Source organism: Zeus faber (assembly GCF_960531495.2).
Source record: "Zeus faber genome assembly, chromosome: 2".
Classification (NCBI taxonomy): Eukaryota; Metazoa; Chordata; class Actinopteri; order Zeiformes; family Zeidae; genus Zeus; species Zeus faber.
The window spans coordinates 44347723-44365007 of NC_137189.1; the positions used below are offsets into that span (position 1 = coordinate 44347723).

Consider the following 17285-nt stretch of genomic DNA (forward strand, 5'->3'; position numbering starts at 1 on the left):
CGGCAATCAGCGGTCAGTCATTTCTGGATAATGACACTGATCTTTTAGTGACCATTAGCAGGGTACGCGCTCTTGATAAAACTAGTGTGAGCGCCAAGACTTCAGGAGACGAATGCAGACGACAAAATCCCCAAACTCCCACTCGGCACGATGCGTTTCACGAGTATAACTTAGACTGTTGATCGGGGCTCTCTCGATGACCTGGGGGTGGTTTGGGGGGGTTGTTATCCCCGAGGCGGGACGCACTGAACATCAACGGGAAAACATACCGTCCCGCACTGTTGTTGATACACCGTGCTATTACCAGGCAATTCACCAGAGCGCAGTGTATAAAAGAAGAGTGACGCTGTGATTACCGTGTATAACAGACATACATAGTAATCACAGCGTCTTTTTTTGGCCACCAACAACCCCATATGAGGCCAAATGATGAGACGACCAAATGAGAACGTAAGATCACATCACACGCCATTCCACACGTTCATTACGAGGACTCACTTGAGAGAGTGGGACATTCTAAATGGACCAAATATTTAGGCATCGCCGAAACAGTAGATTAAGCAACAAAATGCCTTTAAAGTTCAACGCTTCTTCCTGCAGGTGACCCCGCTCATCGGGCCCGCTGTACGAGGTCTGACTTGCAAAGTGTTCGGGTCCGTCCTCACCTCCCTGGTCAGTTACCAGAAGGTGTTTCTGCTATGAAATGTGTTTTTGGGGTTTTCAGTTTCCCTCCGTTTTTTGATCAAGCTGTACATCGCAACCTTTTTCTTTTAGTTTCTTGCTTGAAATAAAACCGTTGGCTCAGGGTCCTCAGCGAGAAGCTGAACAGCATCGATGCAGACTAGGGTCAATTTAATTTTAATGCCGCATTTTCATTTCGGGTCATTTTGGAAAAGACGTGTATGGCCACTGAGGAGGGTCAGAATAAGACGGAACCAGGGTAGACGGACGGTGGTGGCTGGTGATTCTGGTGACCCTACATGTGGAATATTGGAACAGGGTGGAGAGGTGGTTCCCCCACTTGGAGAATCCGAACCATACGATCAACTTCCCGTGAAGGGATGCGATCCTGTAAAAATCTGCATCAAAGTCCATCCCTCCATCCGTCTTTTTTATCCAGCGTAAGACTTAGGCCGCTATGAGTCGTGTTGTCCGCCAGGTGGCAGTATGCGCCTTTCCTCCCACAGACAGACTGGGCCACAGTGGACTCGGTTTAGTGATGGAGGCCTATTCTTTATTTATTTTTTGGCAGAATCCTCGGTGCGGTTTGGCCGGCGGCGGCTGTCGGTTGGATCTCTCACCACACACATGCACAGATTGTTGCGTCCTGTCCAAGTCGACGGCCGCGTTGCGACGTGCGAGCTGCTTGCGATGCCACATGACACGCGCAAGATGAAACCCCCCATCCCCCGAGCCCCGTCTTCCAGGCCCACACCGTCGTGACTTTTCTGTTACCATGGGAACGTAGTGCAGGGAGGTGATTTAGCTCGGGCGACGGCGGCCGGGGTGGGCGACGTGGAGGACGCTCTCACACGCATGCAGGAAGACAAAGGAAGCGTCTCCTTTTTAGGAGAAGAGCCTTTCAGCGCAGCGCACAGCGTCTCCACCTCGTTCACCGTGGATTTACTCCCTCGCAGAGCTTCTGTCACAATGAGCCGCCGGTCGCCGCCGCCGCTGCAGGGCCGGCACAAGCCTTCATGGGGCCCTGGGGGCTGGGGGGGGGTGGGCCTTTTTTGTTTTGTTCAATTAGGAAACGGAGGAAGATAAATACGTATGAAATTCGCAACGAGAGCTCACCCCCTCTCCGTTACGCATTCCCCGGTGCGGTCCGCACCGCCGCACCTCCCTGGCGACGCCATCGATTGGGGGCCTGGGTTGTTTGGTGTTAATGACCGGCTGGCTGCACATCCTCCCGTGCATACTCTACAGAGACATGACTCGTCAAAGTCCAATCCCTTCAGTGAAAACGTACGTACGTATCACTTCTCCACCGGATGAACAACTGTCACACCAAATGTGGTGCAAATCCATGCTTAACCGCCGGAGATGTCACACTCCCAGACGAACGGAGGCAACCAGGTAAGCCCCGGGTGATGCTGGACCGATGTGTGTACTACTGCCTCCTAGTGGACACCAGCCCAATGGACATGTTCCAACAACGGGGTAGTCGCTCACCCATGGGGGAGGGGGGTTAATGAGGTTATGTTGCATACATGTGTATGGTTGCGTGGTTAATTTGACAATTTAACAGACGTCACACACTGCCACACACACACACACACACAATTGCTCAAAATGAAGTAGATGGCTTTGAATCTCCAATTTCTCCTCTCTTGTGCAGCGTGAGACTGATGGGGGCTGGAGTTGATGGATAGGTTTCCCCCAAGCAATGAAATACTAGTGTGTGTGTGTGTGTGTGTGTGTGTGTGTGTGTGTGCGCGCGCAGAAACATGGAATTGTTGATGGCTCCAATCGTTCGTCGACGCGGTTTTGCTTGCGAGAGTGGTGACAAATTGATCCATTATAAAAAGTGTTGGTTTTTTTCCACCTCGCAGGAGAGCTAAATGTGTCGCCCAACTCCCGAGACCTTGTGTGAGATTGCTGTCCGTCGAGGCCTGGCTGCGGCCGACCAGATGCCTTGTGGGTAAAAAGATAAATAAAAATGACGGCAACGGCCCCTCCGATGCCTCCGTCGGCAGCGGAGAAAGGGTGTATGGCACTTGTATCGCTCTCTTCCGTTGCCGCATCACCAAATGTGTTCAAATATGCCGTGTCCAAAAATATATGTATCCAAAAAGGTGTACATTAATGTTGATGATAAATGATGAATCACTCAGACCGTTCGTGTAGTCGTTTTTGCGCCATTGTTGTTGCCATTTCAGTTTGTCTTTGTAGCTCTTTACGGACTTGGACTTGGAGGGTTATACTCGTTTTTGTATTTCAGACGGACAACTCTCCGATTTAATTTCAAATCATCTTTATTTGTTTTGCATCGTTTGCGTTTGGGCGTCTGGGCTCTACTGCTCATCAGCGGTGATGAGCTTGAATCCCCCCCCCTCGTTGGATAGAAGAGTAGAGCCCAGCGGGTGGATGCAGCTGAGGTGGAGCCCTAGGGCAACCGGTATTGGCTGCTGAAGCCGGGCGTGGAAGCGTGTGGCGCCGTCGAGTTGTCCGACAATTGTCTTCATGAGATGCGTGTTTTGCGTTCAGTTCTGTGGCGGGCCAAGGGGGCGTGGTCAAGCCGCCGCTGCAGACAGGCGGCGCAGGCCCCCACCCCGGGGCCGCTCAGCTGCCGTGGATCGGGCGAAACAACGGAGGGACTCCGCCCGTCCGGCCGCGCCGATCCTCACCGCGGGGACAACCAAACCATTATTCCTTCCTGTTTTGGGATCGGACGAATCAGCGAATCACACGGTGGCTTTGGTTCATGATTCGAAGGCTCTGTACTCCGATTGTTTTTTAGATGCTACACCTCATTTGAGCTCATTTGGGGTCCGTTGGCTGGAGAAATAATGGCACAAAATTAGGCTTTGTCGAAGCCTTCCGTGCTCCGACTGGAACGTAGGACCGGGGGTAATTTAAACAAACGTGCCGTCAAAAACTACGGCGCTCAAATGTGGGGGCTCAAACATTCGTGAAGAACATTTCACACCGAGGGACATTTCATCCAAACACAAGACAACAAGTCAAAGCTCAGCTCCGTCCCCCATCTCTTCAACTCCAGACAAGACGACCAATCAGAGGAGAGACCGCGTTAACCAGCATCCTGCACCGCCGCCGCTTCAAAGACCTCACGGTTAACATGGCTTAAGGGGATGGATGGGGCTGTTAAATCGGAAGTCTGCGGATGCACACGCACACACACACACACACACACACACACACACAAAGACACACACACACACACACACAAAGACACACACAGATGCCGCATGGGCCAACAGAAAATAAAAGGGGTTGCTGTGGGTGTAGATATGCAGGGTGTGAACATAGAATTTGCTCAGCCTGTGTGTGTGTGTGTGTGTGTGTGTGTGTGTGTGTGTGTGTGTGTGTGTGTGTGTGTGTGTGTGTGTGTGTGTGTGTGTGTGTGTGTGTGTAACTGTGTACCGCTACGGTGTCGGCATCTCTAAATGCAGCAACACAAAAAAGGAAGCAGATTTTGATTTGTGTGTTTTCCCGTTCAAGGTCACATTTTCATTTCTTTCCGGTTAAATATCACAGCGGTCCCCAACCGTGCAGTTCATACGTTGCCTCAGTATTTATGTAGTGAAGTCCAGCGTGGGGAGCAGAGCGACGTCGTATTGTTGACACGAAGCACTTTGTTGAAGCAATCACAACAGAACCTCGTTTCACACTGAGGACGAACATGCACGAAAACTTTCTCTAAATTGAAACTCGTATTGACTTGCTCTCTGCACAGACTCTCAATATCAATCCAAGCGGCAACTTTTTTTTTTTTTTTTTATCTTTCAAAGGAATATTGAACATAAAATAATAGATGTGAATAGAAATAACATTATTTGATGGTATTTAATTTGACTTGTATGTTTCCGGTGTTGGTCCAATAGTTGGTACAATAGTACTATCCTACTACCCTTATGGCGCTGCATGCTAAATGCCGTGCTGGGCCACCGTTTCAGACGCATGGCAGGTCTTGATTTGCTCTGGCCTTGGGTGGTCTCGAATACAATAGCGCATACTCTGCAGTCAGTCAGAGAAGGCTACGGGAAAATCGAACAGCTCAAAGAATTGTGGGCCCCCCGAGTTTTGCCGTTAACACCGGGGCCTCGACCGATTCGCGCTCCCTGACAGCGGCGAGAAAGCACCAACGCACGTTGTTGTGATTAGCTCGACTCCAGAGTCTTCATAAACGTCCCCTGGAAATGTCGGCGGAATCCTCAAAGGGAAACGCCGGCTTCGTAAAGCCTTGATCAAAGGCATTCCTGACATAATGCACCCTCCGCGTTACTAGCTCACGGGCACCGTGTCTACATCTGTAAAGCATTATTGTTTTCTTTTTTTTCTTTTTTCTTTTAACCGCGGTTCTTGCAAAACTGACATAAAAGGGGGGGGCGGGCGACGACATGTTGCCCTCCTTGCGGCCGCGCCCTCAGCCCGCCCAGCTCCTGGGCTGCGTCCGCAGATGTGTCACACGGACTTTGTGTGAGGACGACTGGTGTGTGAGGCACGTGCGTGTCACTGAAAACTGTGTTCCATTTTCCCGCAGATTATTGAATTCTCATTGCCATTGAGGTTGGAGTCGTCCTTTCTCAAGCTCTACTGAAACCCACCAGCATACCGTCAAACTGGTACTTGGGCAGATTTTGGCGTTGGCGTCGTACAGGGCAGTACCCCGTGCTTCCCAGTGGGGTGACCGTTGGGAAGCAATGCACTTGATGAGTGTTACTTTAACCTTTTTCTTTCTGAGCGGCAACAACTCAGTTCATGCAATTCGTTGGAATTGAGCACGAATTCAGTCCCACGGAGCAAATCGTTTTCGTCCTCGGAAAACCATTTTAAACCGGAGAGGAAACAATAATGTTCCGTTCCAAAAAAATTATCAAAGCCAGTTCCCGGCTAAATTCATATAAGAGCAAAGTAAACTTCTGTATGGAGGTTGAAGCGTGCTCCACACCTCATCTGAAATTGCATCCAACAGCTGCGCCCTCCCCCCGGGGGGCTGTCGGATAAACTGTGTCTACTTTTGTGTCAGTGTGTCAGAGAAAATAGGAGATCTCGCTTTTTTTTTTCTTCTTCTTTTTCTATGGCACCGGCTGCGGACGACGGCGCGGTTGCCTTTCCCGCGGCCACCAAGCTGCCTCGAATCGGCCCAATCAGCGCCGCAGCCTGTGCTTGACCACGCCCCCTTTGTCCGCCACATTTTCCCAGTATACAACTGCGAGTAGTTTGCCCAGCTGGACATTTAAACTCGACTGACATAACTCACAGTAGTGGTGTAGGAGCAAAGCATTTGAAAGCACGCTCTTGTCGTTTGTCGCATTCGGTGTGAAGTGGGCTTTACAGGTAGTTCATTAGTCCTATGAGATTTTGGGGTGCATCACATGACAAAAAAAAAGCGGTCCCATCCAGCAGTGCCGTCATCTCCAAATTTCCCGGTCGATCACCATAGCGCCGGAAAAACCAAGACCACGCTTAACTCTTGGTCCCGGAAGCTCCGCGTGACAATGTTTCCGACGGGGAATCGTCCGCAGAAAAAAAACCCCAATCTGTCCTTCAAGGACTCTCGGGTCCTTCAGGTCTGGACACCGCTGAACAATGAGTCTGAAGTGCACAGCTCTCTCCATGCATAACATTACAGGGCTACAGGCGCACACACACACACACACACACACACACACACACACACACACACACACACACACACACACACACGTGCACACACACACACACACGCCCACCTCATTCACCATTCAACCACTCTTACCCCACTCAGCGGGCTCTAAAGACCTTGAGACCATTTCAGCAGATCAAAGAGCATTTTTCCTAATGATGACCCCTCCACACACACACACACACACACACACACACGTACACGTGTGTGTGTGTGTGTGTGTGTGTGTGTGTGTGTGTGTGTGTGTGTGTGTGTGTGTGTGTGTGTGTGTGTGTGTGTGTGTGTGTGTGTGTGTGTGTGTGTGTGTGTTTGGGGAGTGTCCAGCTGGAGGAGCAGACTGTTAATGAAATGAGAAGGGGGGACCTCCCTTCTTCTCTGGGGGCCGGTTTTATACGAAAACAACATTTCCCGTATTGTTCTGTCGTTTAATGTAATTGTCTGAACACACTTATACTCACATGCAGCTGAATGGTTTTCTCAAAATTGCAAAGAAAGAAAGAAAGAAAGAAGGGCCCGTCAGATGATGCTCTATGTTCTATGTTCTAACAATTGTGTATTTATTTTATAAAACATTTTATTGCAAGCATAAACATATACATACAAAGAAAACAGCAACTCAAGACATTTGGCTAAAAGACGGAGGACAACCAACCGAACAACGACAGGGATGAAGTGCCAATATCGAAATACAATTTAAAAAAAAAAATACAAATATGTACATGAGCTTGTAAATTAGGATTAAAAAAAAAAGGAAAATAAAGATTTACTCATTCACAGGGGTTTCGGTGAAAAAAATAATGGATGTAAACTTGCGATGGAAGAAGAGAAGGTTAATATGAGGACACTTCTGCTTGTGTGAAATGAACTGCAAATTCCAAACTGTTATGAGCGGTGTTTTGGGAGCAGAAAAGCACATCTTTGACGGGAAATGTGCGAGAGCCGCAGGATCCCCTGCGGATGTCGTTCTGGGAAAATCCTCTGAATTTTGAAACCCAAAACCATGTGAAACAGAGGAACAGCAGAAGCTACGAACACTGTGGACGTCTCGTTTGAACCGCTACGTCACAAGCACCTGGCGGTTGAAGATCCACCCGAATCGATCCACGCGCGGAGCAGATTTTACTGAGAAACCAAACAACTCTGACCGCGAGTGTTCAGCCGGTCGTGCTTGACTGATTCTTAAAACAAAAATAAAAAGGAAATGAACCAGATGAGATTTGCAGTCAGACGCTTTATGACATCATCACGCTGCTTACTGTAAATGTGCAGGTTCTGGTTCAGAATGTCCGTTCGAGTGATGTGCGGCGTAGACTTGGTCGCTCTGTAGTGGTTCGACATTACAAACTACTACCTGTATATTTGTGTGCTTTCTTACCTGGTAGATGTCTGTAGATGTGTTCGATGGATATTTTATCTTTGGTCCCCATTGCTTTGCCAGATTCACGAAAAAATACGAAAAACAGTCGTCCTCAAAAACTTGTGACCCCGTCGAGGCCATTTTAATGTAGGACTGAGCGATGCGTTCAAGATCCGGCGAGGCGTCGTAAAAATAGAAGCCGTGCAGTGGCAATTACTCACAGAAATACCACAACGTTTTTTGTACTTCATGGAAACGTAACTTACTGAGAATGTAATTCAAGGAAAAAAAGTCACCACTAAAATTACACGTTGTGTATAAACAGTTTCCTACAGCTAAACGTAACAAATGTAAAAGTGTTAAATATTGACAAGTTCTTCTATAATAATTCTAATGACAAATAAATATTAAAAGTCCATAAATGTTGTCTGCAATACAATATAGACTAAACAATCTACTATTAAAACGAACATGTACTTATTATATTTATAAAATAAAATGTATTTCTTATTGTTATGTAAAGCCATTACAAAGTTTTTATTTTTGTTATGGTGCCAGATGCCGAAAAATAGCCAAAATCTAGGACGATAAAGAAGCCATTGTTCAAAAATCCAGTCCTCAAAGTCAGTCAGAATATTCTAAAAAACAGATTCATTCTTAAAACACCGTTCTTCGGGAATATTTAAACTGAACGGGAGAAACATGGACCCAACTCCACGATGTTTGTAAGTTTAGTCAATTGAGATGCATTTCACAGACATTACACGTACCCAAAACAATAAACTGGACCCTGTGTATTATTATACTTATTGTTATTGTTGTTATTATTATTTATTATTATTATTATTTATTATTATTGTTAATATTATTATTATCATCATTATTATTATTATTATTATTGTTGTTGTTGTTGTTGTTGTTGTTGTTATCATTATTATGTTGTTACCACCTTTGATATCTGAGGCTGCATCTGATCAGCGAGTGGTGACGTCAGAGGAATTCACTGCCACACACAGCGGTGGTACCGCTGGCACACACACACACACTCACACACACACACACACACACGCACACACACACACACACACACACACACACACACTCACACACTCTGATCTCCCTCCTCATGTCACTTGCCTTGACTGATCTGAGGCTGTGGTGGCTCCACAACAACAACAACGACAAAACACCTAACCACATCCTGGAGGCAGCCAGACGTTTCCACGGATCGGCGTGCGACCGCGCACGTGCACACAGGAACGCTTTGGAGTTCATTTGAAAGCCTCTTCACGCGGAGTAAAAGTACAAATTCCATCACACAACACGACTCTAGTCGAGGTGGACGTGTATGGAGGCATTATTGTGTCAACACAACGGAGAACCTGTGACCGTGGGATTTGTAGTTGTAGAAAACACTCAGACATGTGTGTCAGTCAATTTGAAATTTGTAGAATTGTTTTCTTTTCCACAAACACAAACACAAACAGTTTCACATTCTCACATCCGTCGTTGCAGGTACACAGACCCTGTACTACAAATCACAAAATCAGAAAACTCATTTTCGAGCACGAAGACAAGTCATTAACTACAACTGCTTGCATCTGCCACTACGAGTCTCAAATGATGTTCTTTGGCTCCACATGTCTCAGTGAAATGTGTAACGGAAGTGATTTTGTGCAGCTGTAGAGCCGGGGGCGGGACTTGTCAAGAGAGCGGAGAACCCTATTGGCCAATCAGAGGAGCTCGTTTGGGCGCCCGTCCCTTGGCGGCCAATGCATTTCATGTGGGAGATATTCTCCAGCTTTAGAAAAGGGGAGCAGCGCAGATTCGTACAGCACAGTACAGTACAGTGCAGTACAGTACAGTGCAGTACAGTACACCCTCTGGTTATTTGTACGTCAAATTTAAATTTTAATAGAGAATTTGGTCTTCTCTGATTTTCCTAGATTGTTTGTTTGCGCAATGATATATGTGCAATAACACTGGTATGACACTGTTCATACTGTAATGAGCTGGTTACTACATAGCAATACTTCACATTCACACTGTAATTTATACCCTATATACCCGTAAAGACAATAATGGTCAGTAACAGTGTGGACACAGCATTATACATGAAATAAAATAAAAGAAAAAAGGAAATGTTATCAGTGACTTCAAAATTGAAATATGGGGTAAGTTAGTATGAATAACAACAAAAGACTGAAAACCCTCATGTATATAACAGTTCGGCCCACATTTCTACAAAACATGCAGTCGGGCACCTATCACAAGGAAGAACCTGTGCTACAGTTTGAAGCACAATTGTTGTCCAAATAAAATATTGCTCTTCACACTCTTCACCATCTACCTGCTCCCCCTCGGCCAGGTCATTCGTCGCCATGGTCTCAACTTCCACTGCTACGCTGATGACACACAGCTTTATCTCAGCACCTCACCCTCCACTCTGCTCCCCCCACAGTCTCTGCTCAACTGACTTCCTGGATGACAACGAACCGACTCCCACTCAACGGCAAAAAGTCAGAGCTCATGGTTGGAGATCTCCTCCTCCCCGCTGTTCCGTCAAAACATCTCCCGAGGTCGGCGACCTGGGTGTTATCCCGGACTCCGCCCTCTCCTTTCAGCCACACGTCAGATCCATCACCCAGTCCGCCTTCTACCACCTCAACAACATCTCCCGTCTCCGTCCCTCGCTCTCAGACTCCGTGGCAGAAGCCCTCAGCCATCGCTTCCATCACCTCCCGGCTGGACCCGTCCGGGGGGGGTTTCCAGCAAAGCCCTGGACGGGCTCCGTGTCTGTGCGGAACTCAGCTGCCAGGGCTCTCACCCACACCAAGAACCCGGCAGCACATCAGCCCCACCCTCATCCACCTCCACTGGCTCCCGGTCAAGTTCCGCATCTCCTCCTCACATACAAATCCCCTGACGCACTCTAATTACTATTTTCTGTTTTCAGGGTTTTTTTTTTTTTTTGGGCTATTTCTATATATTTGACAATTTATATTCATGTTTTCTTAATTTTACTTCACTTTTTATTCTATTTTAATTGTATTACTATTTTTATTCTCTTTTTTCATTTCAGACTGGTATGTTCTTTTTCATGGTAATTGTCTGTGGAGAAACGCACCAAACCTCAGAACAAACCGGAAACCCCGGGAACAAATTCCCAGTAAATGTAAATGTAGCTGAGGAGTGTTTCCCGGACTCGCACATTATTAAGACAAATTTATATTATTTTATGAGCTGATAAGCACCAATCAGATAAATTGTAATTTTACCTTAAAAAAAAAAAAGTACTGGAAATGCATTCCGTTCTCAAAGCGCGCTCGCCTTTAACTAATGCCCAGACGCGGAAGGGGGAAAGTGGCAACAGACGGACTATCATTACCGTTATTATCCAATGGTGCGGTTTTTTGTCTTGAGGAAATGCTAATGAAGGCATCGTTTCACGCGCCATTACGCTGCAAACACTCACTTGAGCGGAGAATCAGGTCATGCCTGCAGCGGTTCATCCCTCAGTCTGTTAATGTGCACAAACCAGACTGATGACACAGTGACATGAAACTAGTGCACTGTACATACACTGTACACACACTGTTCATACACTGTACATAGACTGTACACACACTGTACATACACTGTACATAGGCTGTACATACACTGTACACTCACTGTACATACACTGTACATACACTGTACACTGTGCTGCTGGACTTAACCTTGTCTGTGTGTGTGTGTGTGTGTGTGTGTGTGTGTGTGTGTGTGTGTGTGTGTGTGTGTTTTCCTATTCTTGGGCGGACCGGCCTTTTTTTGGCTTAGAAGTGCACCAGGACCATGGGTCCTCACTTACCAGGTGTACTGTATTTACTTGGACCCCACTTCCATACCAGTACAAGAGTGTGTGTGTGTGTGTGTGTGCGTGTGCGTGTGTGCGTGTGTGTGCGTGTGTGTGTGTGTGTGTGTGTGTTTCAGACTCAGCTTTGTACATTATGGTTTGTTAATGACATATACCATGTGTGTGTATAAGTCACAGGGTTAACCCAGGGAGGCTCTTGGGGGAGGGGGATGTAGAGCGATGTACGAGGAGTTCCACACTCATTATTTCTTGGATGGGGAAGGCACTGGAACTCGGTCGTCATCGGGCGTATGGCAATTTAAGAAGTGCTCAGACCATAGTAGACCTATCTAGCTGTTTCGTGGGCGACCGGTGCCTGATATTAACGTCGTCACTCATCGTGTTCCCCGGTGTCAACCGCCTGTGTGTGGTGTGATTTATGTGTATCCTGTAAAATTGACTGCGGCTTCCTTGGCCGGGTCTGTCTTCGGGTCTGAATTTTAAATACATCGATAAAAATGAAAAATAAAATGACAGCGTGGACCTTGCCACATAGCCTCCGAAGGCTTTACCGTGCCGGGAAACCAATCACTGCATTTTGTTCCTCAATTAATTCAAAAATCAATATTCTGTATGTAACATCTGGGACCTTCTACTTGAAAGGTCACATATCCATAATTACACTGCAACCAGACCTATCACTAAGTCATCATCATCGTCACCACATCATCATCGTCATCTGCCTTGGAGCGACGACCAGTCCAGCTCAGTGGAGATAAGTGAGAACGAGGGCGAAGGTTCTCGAGGGCTTCCCTCTCGTGCTGCTCCCTTCCATTCTGTTCTTCCTCTGTGTCTGTTCCGGCAACTTCCGACGGCTGTTTGCTGCGGGGGGGTGGGGGGAAGGGGGTCGAAGTTGAAGCTAAACCCTCGCGTCCCTAAACATGCGAAGCCCGGCCAAGGTTTTCAAGATGGGTGTCTTTTTGTGTTTTTTTTGGGGTTTTTTTCTGTTTCGTCACTCTTTGTGAATATCTCTCCATCCGCAGATAAATCGTTCCACTTGTAGATCGCTGAGCTTTTTTTTAAATGTTATTATACTGTATTTGTGACACAGTTGAGTTGTTCCTGAACCGACGACGTCCTTATACAAATGCACCAAATCTATACATCGTTAATGCGATTTTTCATCAAGAATCTGCACATTTTCCTTGTAGCAACGAACAAATCAAGCAAGAAAGAAACGATCCCCGTCGAACTGCGCAGCCGGCTGCTCCGGGCCCTGAAGCAAATACAACCCATGACAAGGACTGTATGATTGTTTTGTAAAAACAAGAAAGCCGTATTGGAAGCTTTATTTCCGCTACCGCTGTGGAAGGAAGCGGGTTCGACAGAGCAGCGTAGCTTGTCGCTGCCGGTCAAACTGTCGATATGGAGACTCATCCAGGAGGAAGAACAGCACCCTCGTAAGAGAAGAAATATCTGACCACCTTGAGCGACACCAACCCCCCCCGCCCCCCTCCACCACCACCACCACACACACACACACACACACACGCACACACACACAAATGGAATTCTGGGACACATCACCACTTTTAACTGCACCCAGATCGTCCCAATGAGTTCAAGAAGCACTCGAGCAATTGCGCGCTTTACACCACCTTTCAGATACAGTGCGAGAACCAGTCGAACTCCGCCGTGGCGAGTCCGCCCTCAATCTCCGAGTCGCCGTCGAGGAAACCCCGCTCGGTCGGTCCCGAGCGGAAAACCCCCCAAAAAAAGCACCGGAAATGTGAGTGCTGCGTTTGTTTTGCCCCCGTGGTAAATGTCAGCGCCCGCCCTGATTGGATGCACGCCGACGGGGACAACTGTGAGGCCGTGTGCTGTCAGGGGGAAGGGGCTGCTCAGGGACCCACTGACCTAGACTAGTCATCCACCTTCAGGACAACTCACCCCCACGCTTTGGTAACCTGACACACACACACACACACACACACACACACACACACACACACAGACAGCGCCACACCTGCGTCCAACAGCAGGGGAATTTGTTTATCCTATTTTTGGGGGGAAAACATCCAAAAAGCTTCCGCTCACCCGGGCTCTCTCTGTTAGTCTCGGAGGCCGTTAGGAATAAAAAAAAAACGCAGAGAGATTAGTATTTGAACACACATTCTTAAGACGATTAAAAGACACGGGACAAGTAAACGCTAACCAAGTTGACGCTAAAGCGACAGAGGGAAGTTTCATACATTTGACTGTGTCTGCTCCTCATATACAATGCATTGCCAAAGGTATACAGACACCCCTCCTAATCAATGGGTTTGGCTAGTCCAGCCACACCCATCGCTTACAGGTGCATCACATCAAGCACAGTTTGTCAAATTTCTGGCCGGCTGGACCTGGCCCCGGTCCACCGGAACGTCTGCTTTTGTGAAGCGGAAGTAACAACAGCTCAACCGCCAGGCGGTCGGACACACAAGCCCACAGGACTGGACCGTTGAGTGGTGACACGCGTTGCACAGCGGCGGGCCAGCTCGGCCGGGCTCTTCCCGTGGGCGAGCGAGGCGGCCGCCCAGGGAGAGGGAGCGATCGGGACGCATTTTGTAATTGGGCTCCGTGCACCCGTGATGGGTCGCCCACGATCGGCGCACCAAAACAGCGTGTTTTTATTTTAGATGTAGGTTATTCTACGTCTGCTTACGGAATGAAACCGTGCGTAATGGGGACACTTTCTCCGTGACTCTCTCCCCCATCACCCCCTCTCCATGCGTTACGCGCAGAAAATAATCAGAACGAGTCTACGAGTCGTGCCCGTTCCCCACACTGTTTTTAGTTGTTTTATTTGGAGGAGAGGTGAGGTGAGGCACGGCGATCAGGGCGCTCGGAGAGCTGTGTTGGATTCACACATATAAAAATATATGAATGATCTCCCTTGGTGGTTTTTTCGCCTACCACACGCCACCCAAGTGGCATATACACATGGCACAGAGACACAGGCAATGGGGTAGAAAACACCACAAAGAAAACACACAAGTTTACTGGCGAGGGGGCTTGATAGAACAAGCCAGGAGCGCGTGGACATGTGTCATGCAAGGCTCCTCTCTCCTGAGTGGAGCCTTGGTTAGACCAACCAACAAGCAACAGGTACGCAGCCACTCTGATCCTGGGCCCCCAGTTACCTAGATCCAGGTCAGGTGTGGCTGCTCAAACCACACCATCGCCACACCCAACCCTTATTTATAATTCCCCATTGAAAAATGATCTCTGTGCATTTTGAAAGCTTCTATCTGTTTTATCCTCTTATTGTAATGGACACTGACTGACAAAAAAATGTATAAAAATTCTCGACATGAAGAATCTCAGTCGACAGTAATTACAAAGCAGTTAAGACGATACGTATTATTACTAAATTATGAATTAACAATAAGTTATTAGTTATTAATGCAGCATCACTTTTCCCATGTCCAACATGGAGGAAGTGACTTTATGTACAAAACATTATTCCGTGTGTTTTGCCAATGCCAAAACACTTGAAAAAAGCCTTTAACTTGAAGTATACTGTGGCAGATGAGGGCGGGCGTGGTTGAGCCACAGTCTGCGGGCGATGCCGCTGGCTTCTTACCACCGCCGCGCAGCTGTACCGGGGCCGCCGATCAGCCTCATTAGCGCTGATTGGTCGGACCCCCGCTGGAAGAGCTTTCTTATGTGTTGTTTATGGGGTGGGCATCGCGTGGTGCAGGAGACGTGACCCCGCGGACCACATCGCGAGGAACACGGACGCGGACTCTAACTAATCCAACACTGCTTTATGTTCATATTTTGGCCAATAAGCCTTTTTGTTTGTTTTGTTTTAATAAAAAAAAAACCACAGATACCACAGATACTAATCAACATAACTTCAAATGCACGCTGGGAACGGGACACACACCAACCTTCCACTGCGCCAAATTGGATTTGTAATAACTCCACGTCCACATGGAACTACGTCATCATTTCAGTGAGGGTCCTTCTGTCCATCACACCTGATGAATTAGAAAGAAGAGGGATCCAAACATCTCAGATCGGTGCTGGCACACTGCAAGGGATGCCATCGTAGACAATTCTGGGGATTATGACTATTTCACAAATTCCATCCATAAAGAAAATCTTTGCAAGTAAATATTCTCCCATCGTTGGGTTAGGGTTAGGGCTTCTCAACTTAAAATGTGCATCTTAATTTTCTCATTTTCGAGTTGAGAAATATAGGCAAAATTATTTTTAGCATTTTTATTTTAGTGGATCTCGTGATATCCAGTCTGGGAATCTCGTGTGTCTAAAGCTATTCTAACTGTTGCTTCATTCCACTGACGACATTTTGGGGCCTTTTGCTGGAGCTACGTAGAAAACGGTGTTCATGTTGTACTCTGAGAGAAGGAGAGCTACAGAGATGCCTCGTCTTCTGTTTAGGAGCGCTTTATGAAAAACGCTACCAGGCGTCGGGAGTTTGTCGACCCAATTGTGCAGCAAAGCATTACGGGATCGCAAACCTCGGTAGATGGGGCTCCCAGGTTCCTCTCGGATGCACACGGATGTACATACAGCGTATTAAACACAAACATGTTCAAATGGGTCCAAGAAACTTTAATTAGGTTAAAACACCCATTTGCATTTCAGTCCAAGTGCTGATATCCTCGTCCGTTCTTGTTTTTAGTTGAGTTCCGACGGGAACAATGCGGGAACACACACCTGCCCCTCCCTTCGCCGGGCTGGCGGTGGCCCTGGAGGGGCGGGGCCCCCGCCTGCAGCGGGGAGCATCTGACAAGCCCCATCACCAACTGGGAAGCCCTGCCACAGAGAACCTCTGATGGGGGTTGTTGTCCAACAAATGTTGTGCTGAAAAACAGAATCTCCTAGTCACTCCCCTCCCCCCAATACCCCCCTCTCCCGTTTAGAAAGAAAGAAGAAACAGAAAAGAAGAAACAGTCTTTATTCGTCACGCAACACACCACACTACAACACATGCTTGCACACACACACACACACATGCACATGCTTTTGATGGTGGCCGGTGAAATGGATTCTCTGCTTTTGACCCATCCTGGCTTGTCCTTCCTCCGGGGGCACAGCCAGGAGCAGTGGGCAGCGTACGTGGACGTGCCCGGGGACTTGGTGACGAGTGTCCATCGCTGGTCAGACGATGATGTTGTGCATGTTTTTGGTGGGGGGTCCTTACTGACGTGAGGTGGAGGAAACCCCATGTGAGCACGGGGAGAACATGCAAACTCCACACAGAAAGGCTCCTATTTGGGAGATAACCCGCCGGGGCACGGTGCCAACAGCGCCCCAGGCGGGAATCGAACCCAGGACCTTCTTGCTGTGAGGCAGCAGTGCAGTGCACTGCTCATTTATTGATGTGCAATGCACATCGTTTATTGTTCATTACCGAGTCTTCACCGCTCGTTGTTAATCTTTAAGTTCATTGTTCTGGTTTGTTGTTATCTTCTTTACACATTTTCTCGCTCGTCTTATGGGGATATTTGAATTTTTTTTAAATTCACTTTTTTTTCCATTTCACAGTTATAGCGTTGTGTTTTTTTATTTTTCATTTTTATTTTTTATTTTAAATTTGGATGCCATTGGTGTTGCTGCCCGTGACAGAGGCTCCTCCCCCCGTCGCTCCGCTGCGCCCCCTTCGTGTCGTTTCCAGCGCGGGCCGACAGGGGGCGCACCCCCCCCCCCCCCCCCCCCCCCCGCTCCTA

At 47.7% G+C, this 17285-nt stretch overlaps 1 protein-coding gene across 1 annotated transcript in view; it reads left to right on the forward strand.

Moving 5' to 3' along the window:
* LOC307247803 (R3H domain-containing protein 1-like) overlaps positions 1–13470 on the forward strand; it is a gene marked incomplete at both ends in the record, with an annotated part of 66429 nt that extends 52959 nt beyond the window's left edge. The window contains 3 exons of the mRNA XM_080023924.1: positions 10171–10241; positions 10334–10552; positions 13210–13470. Coding sequence (XP_079880050.1) covers positions 10171–10241; positions 10334–10552; positions 13210–13470 — 551 coding nt within the window. The remainder of the gene's footprint in view (positions 1–10170; positions 10242–10333; positions 10553–13209) is intronic.
* Between the last annotated feature and the right edge of the window lie 3815 nt (positions 13471–17285).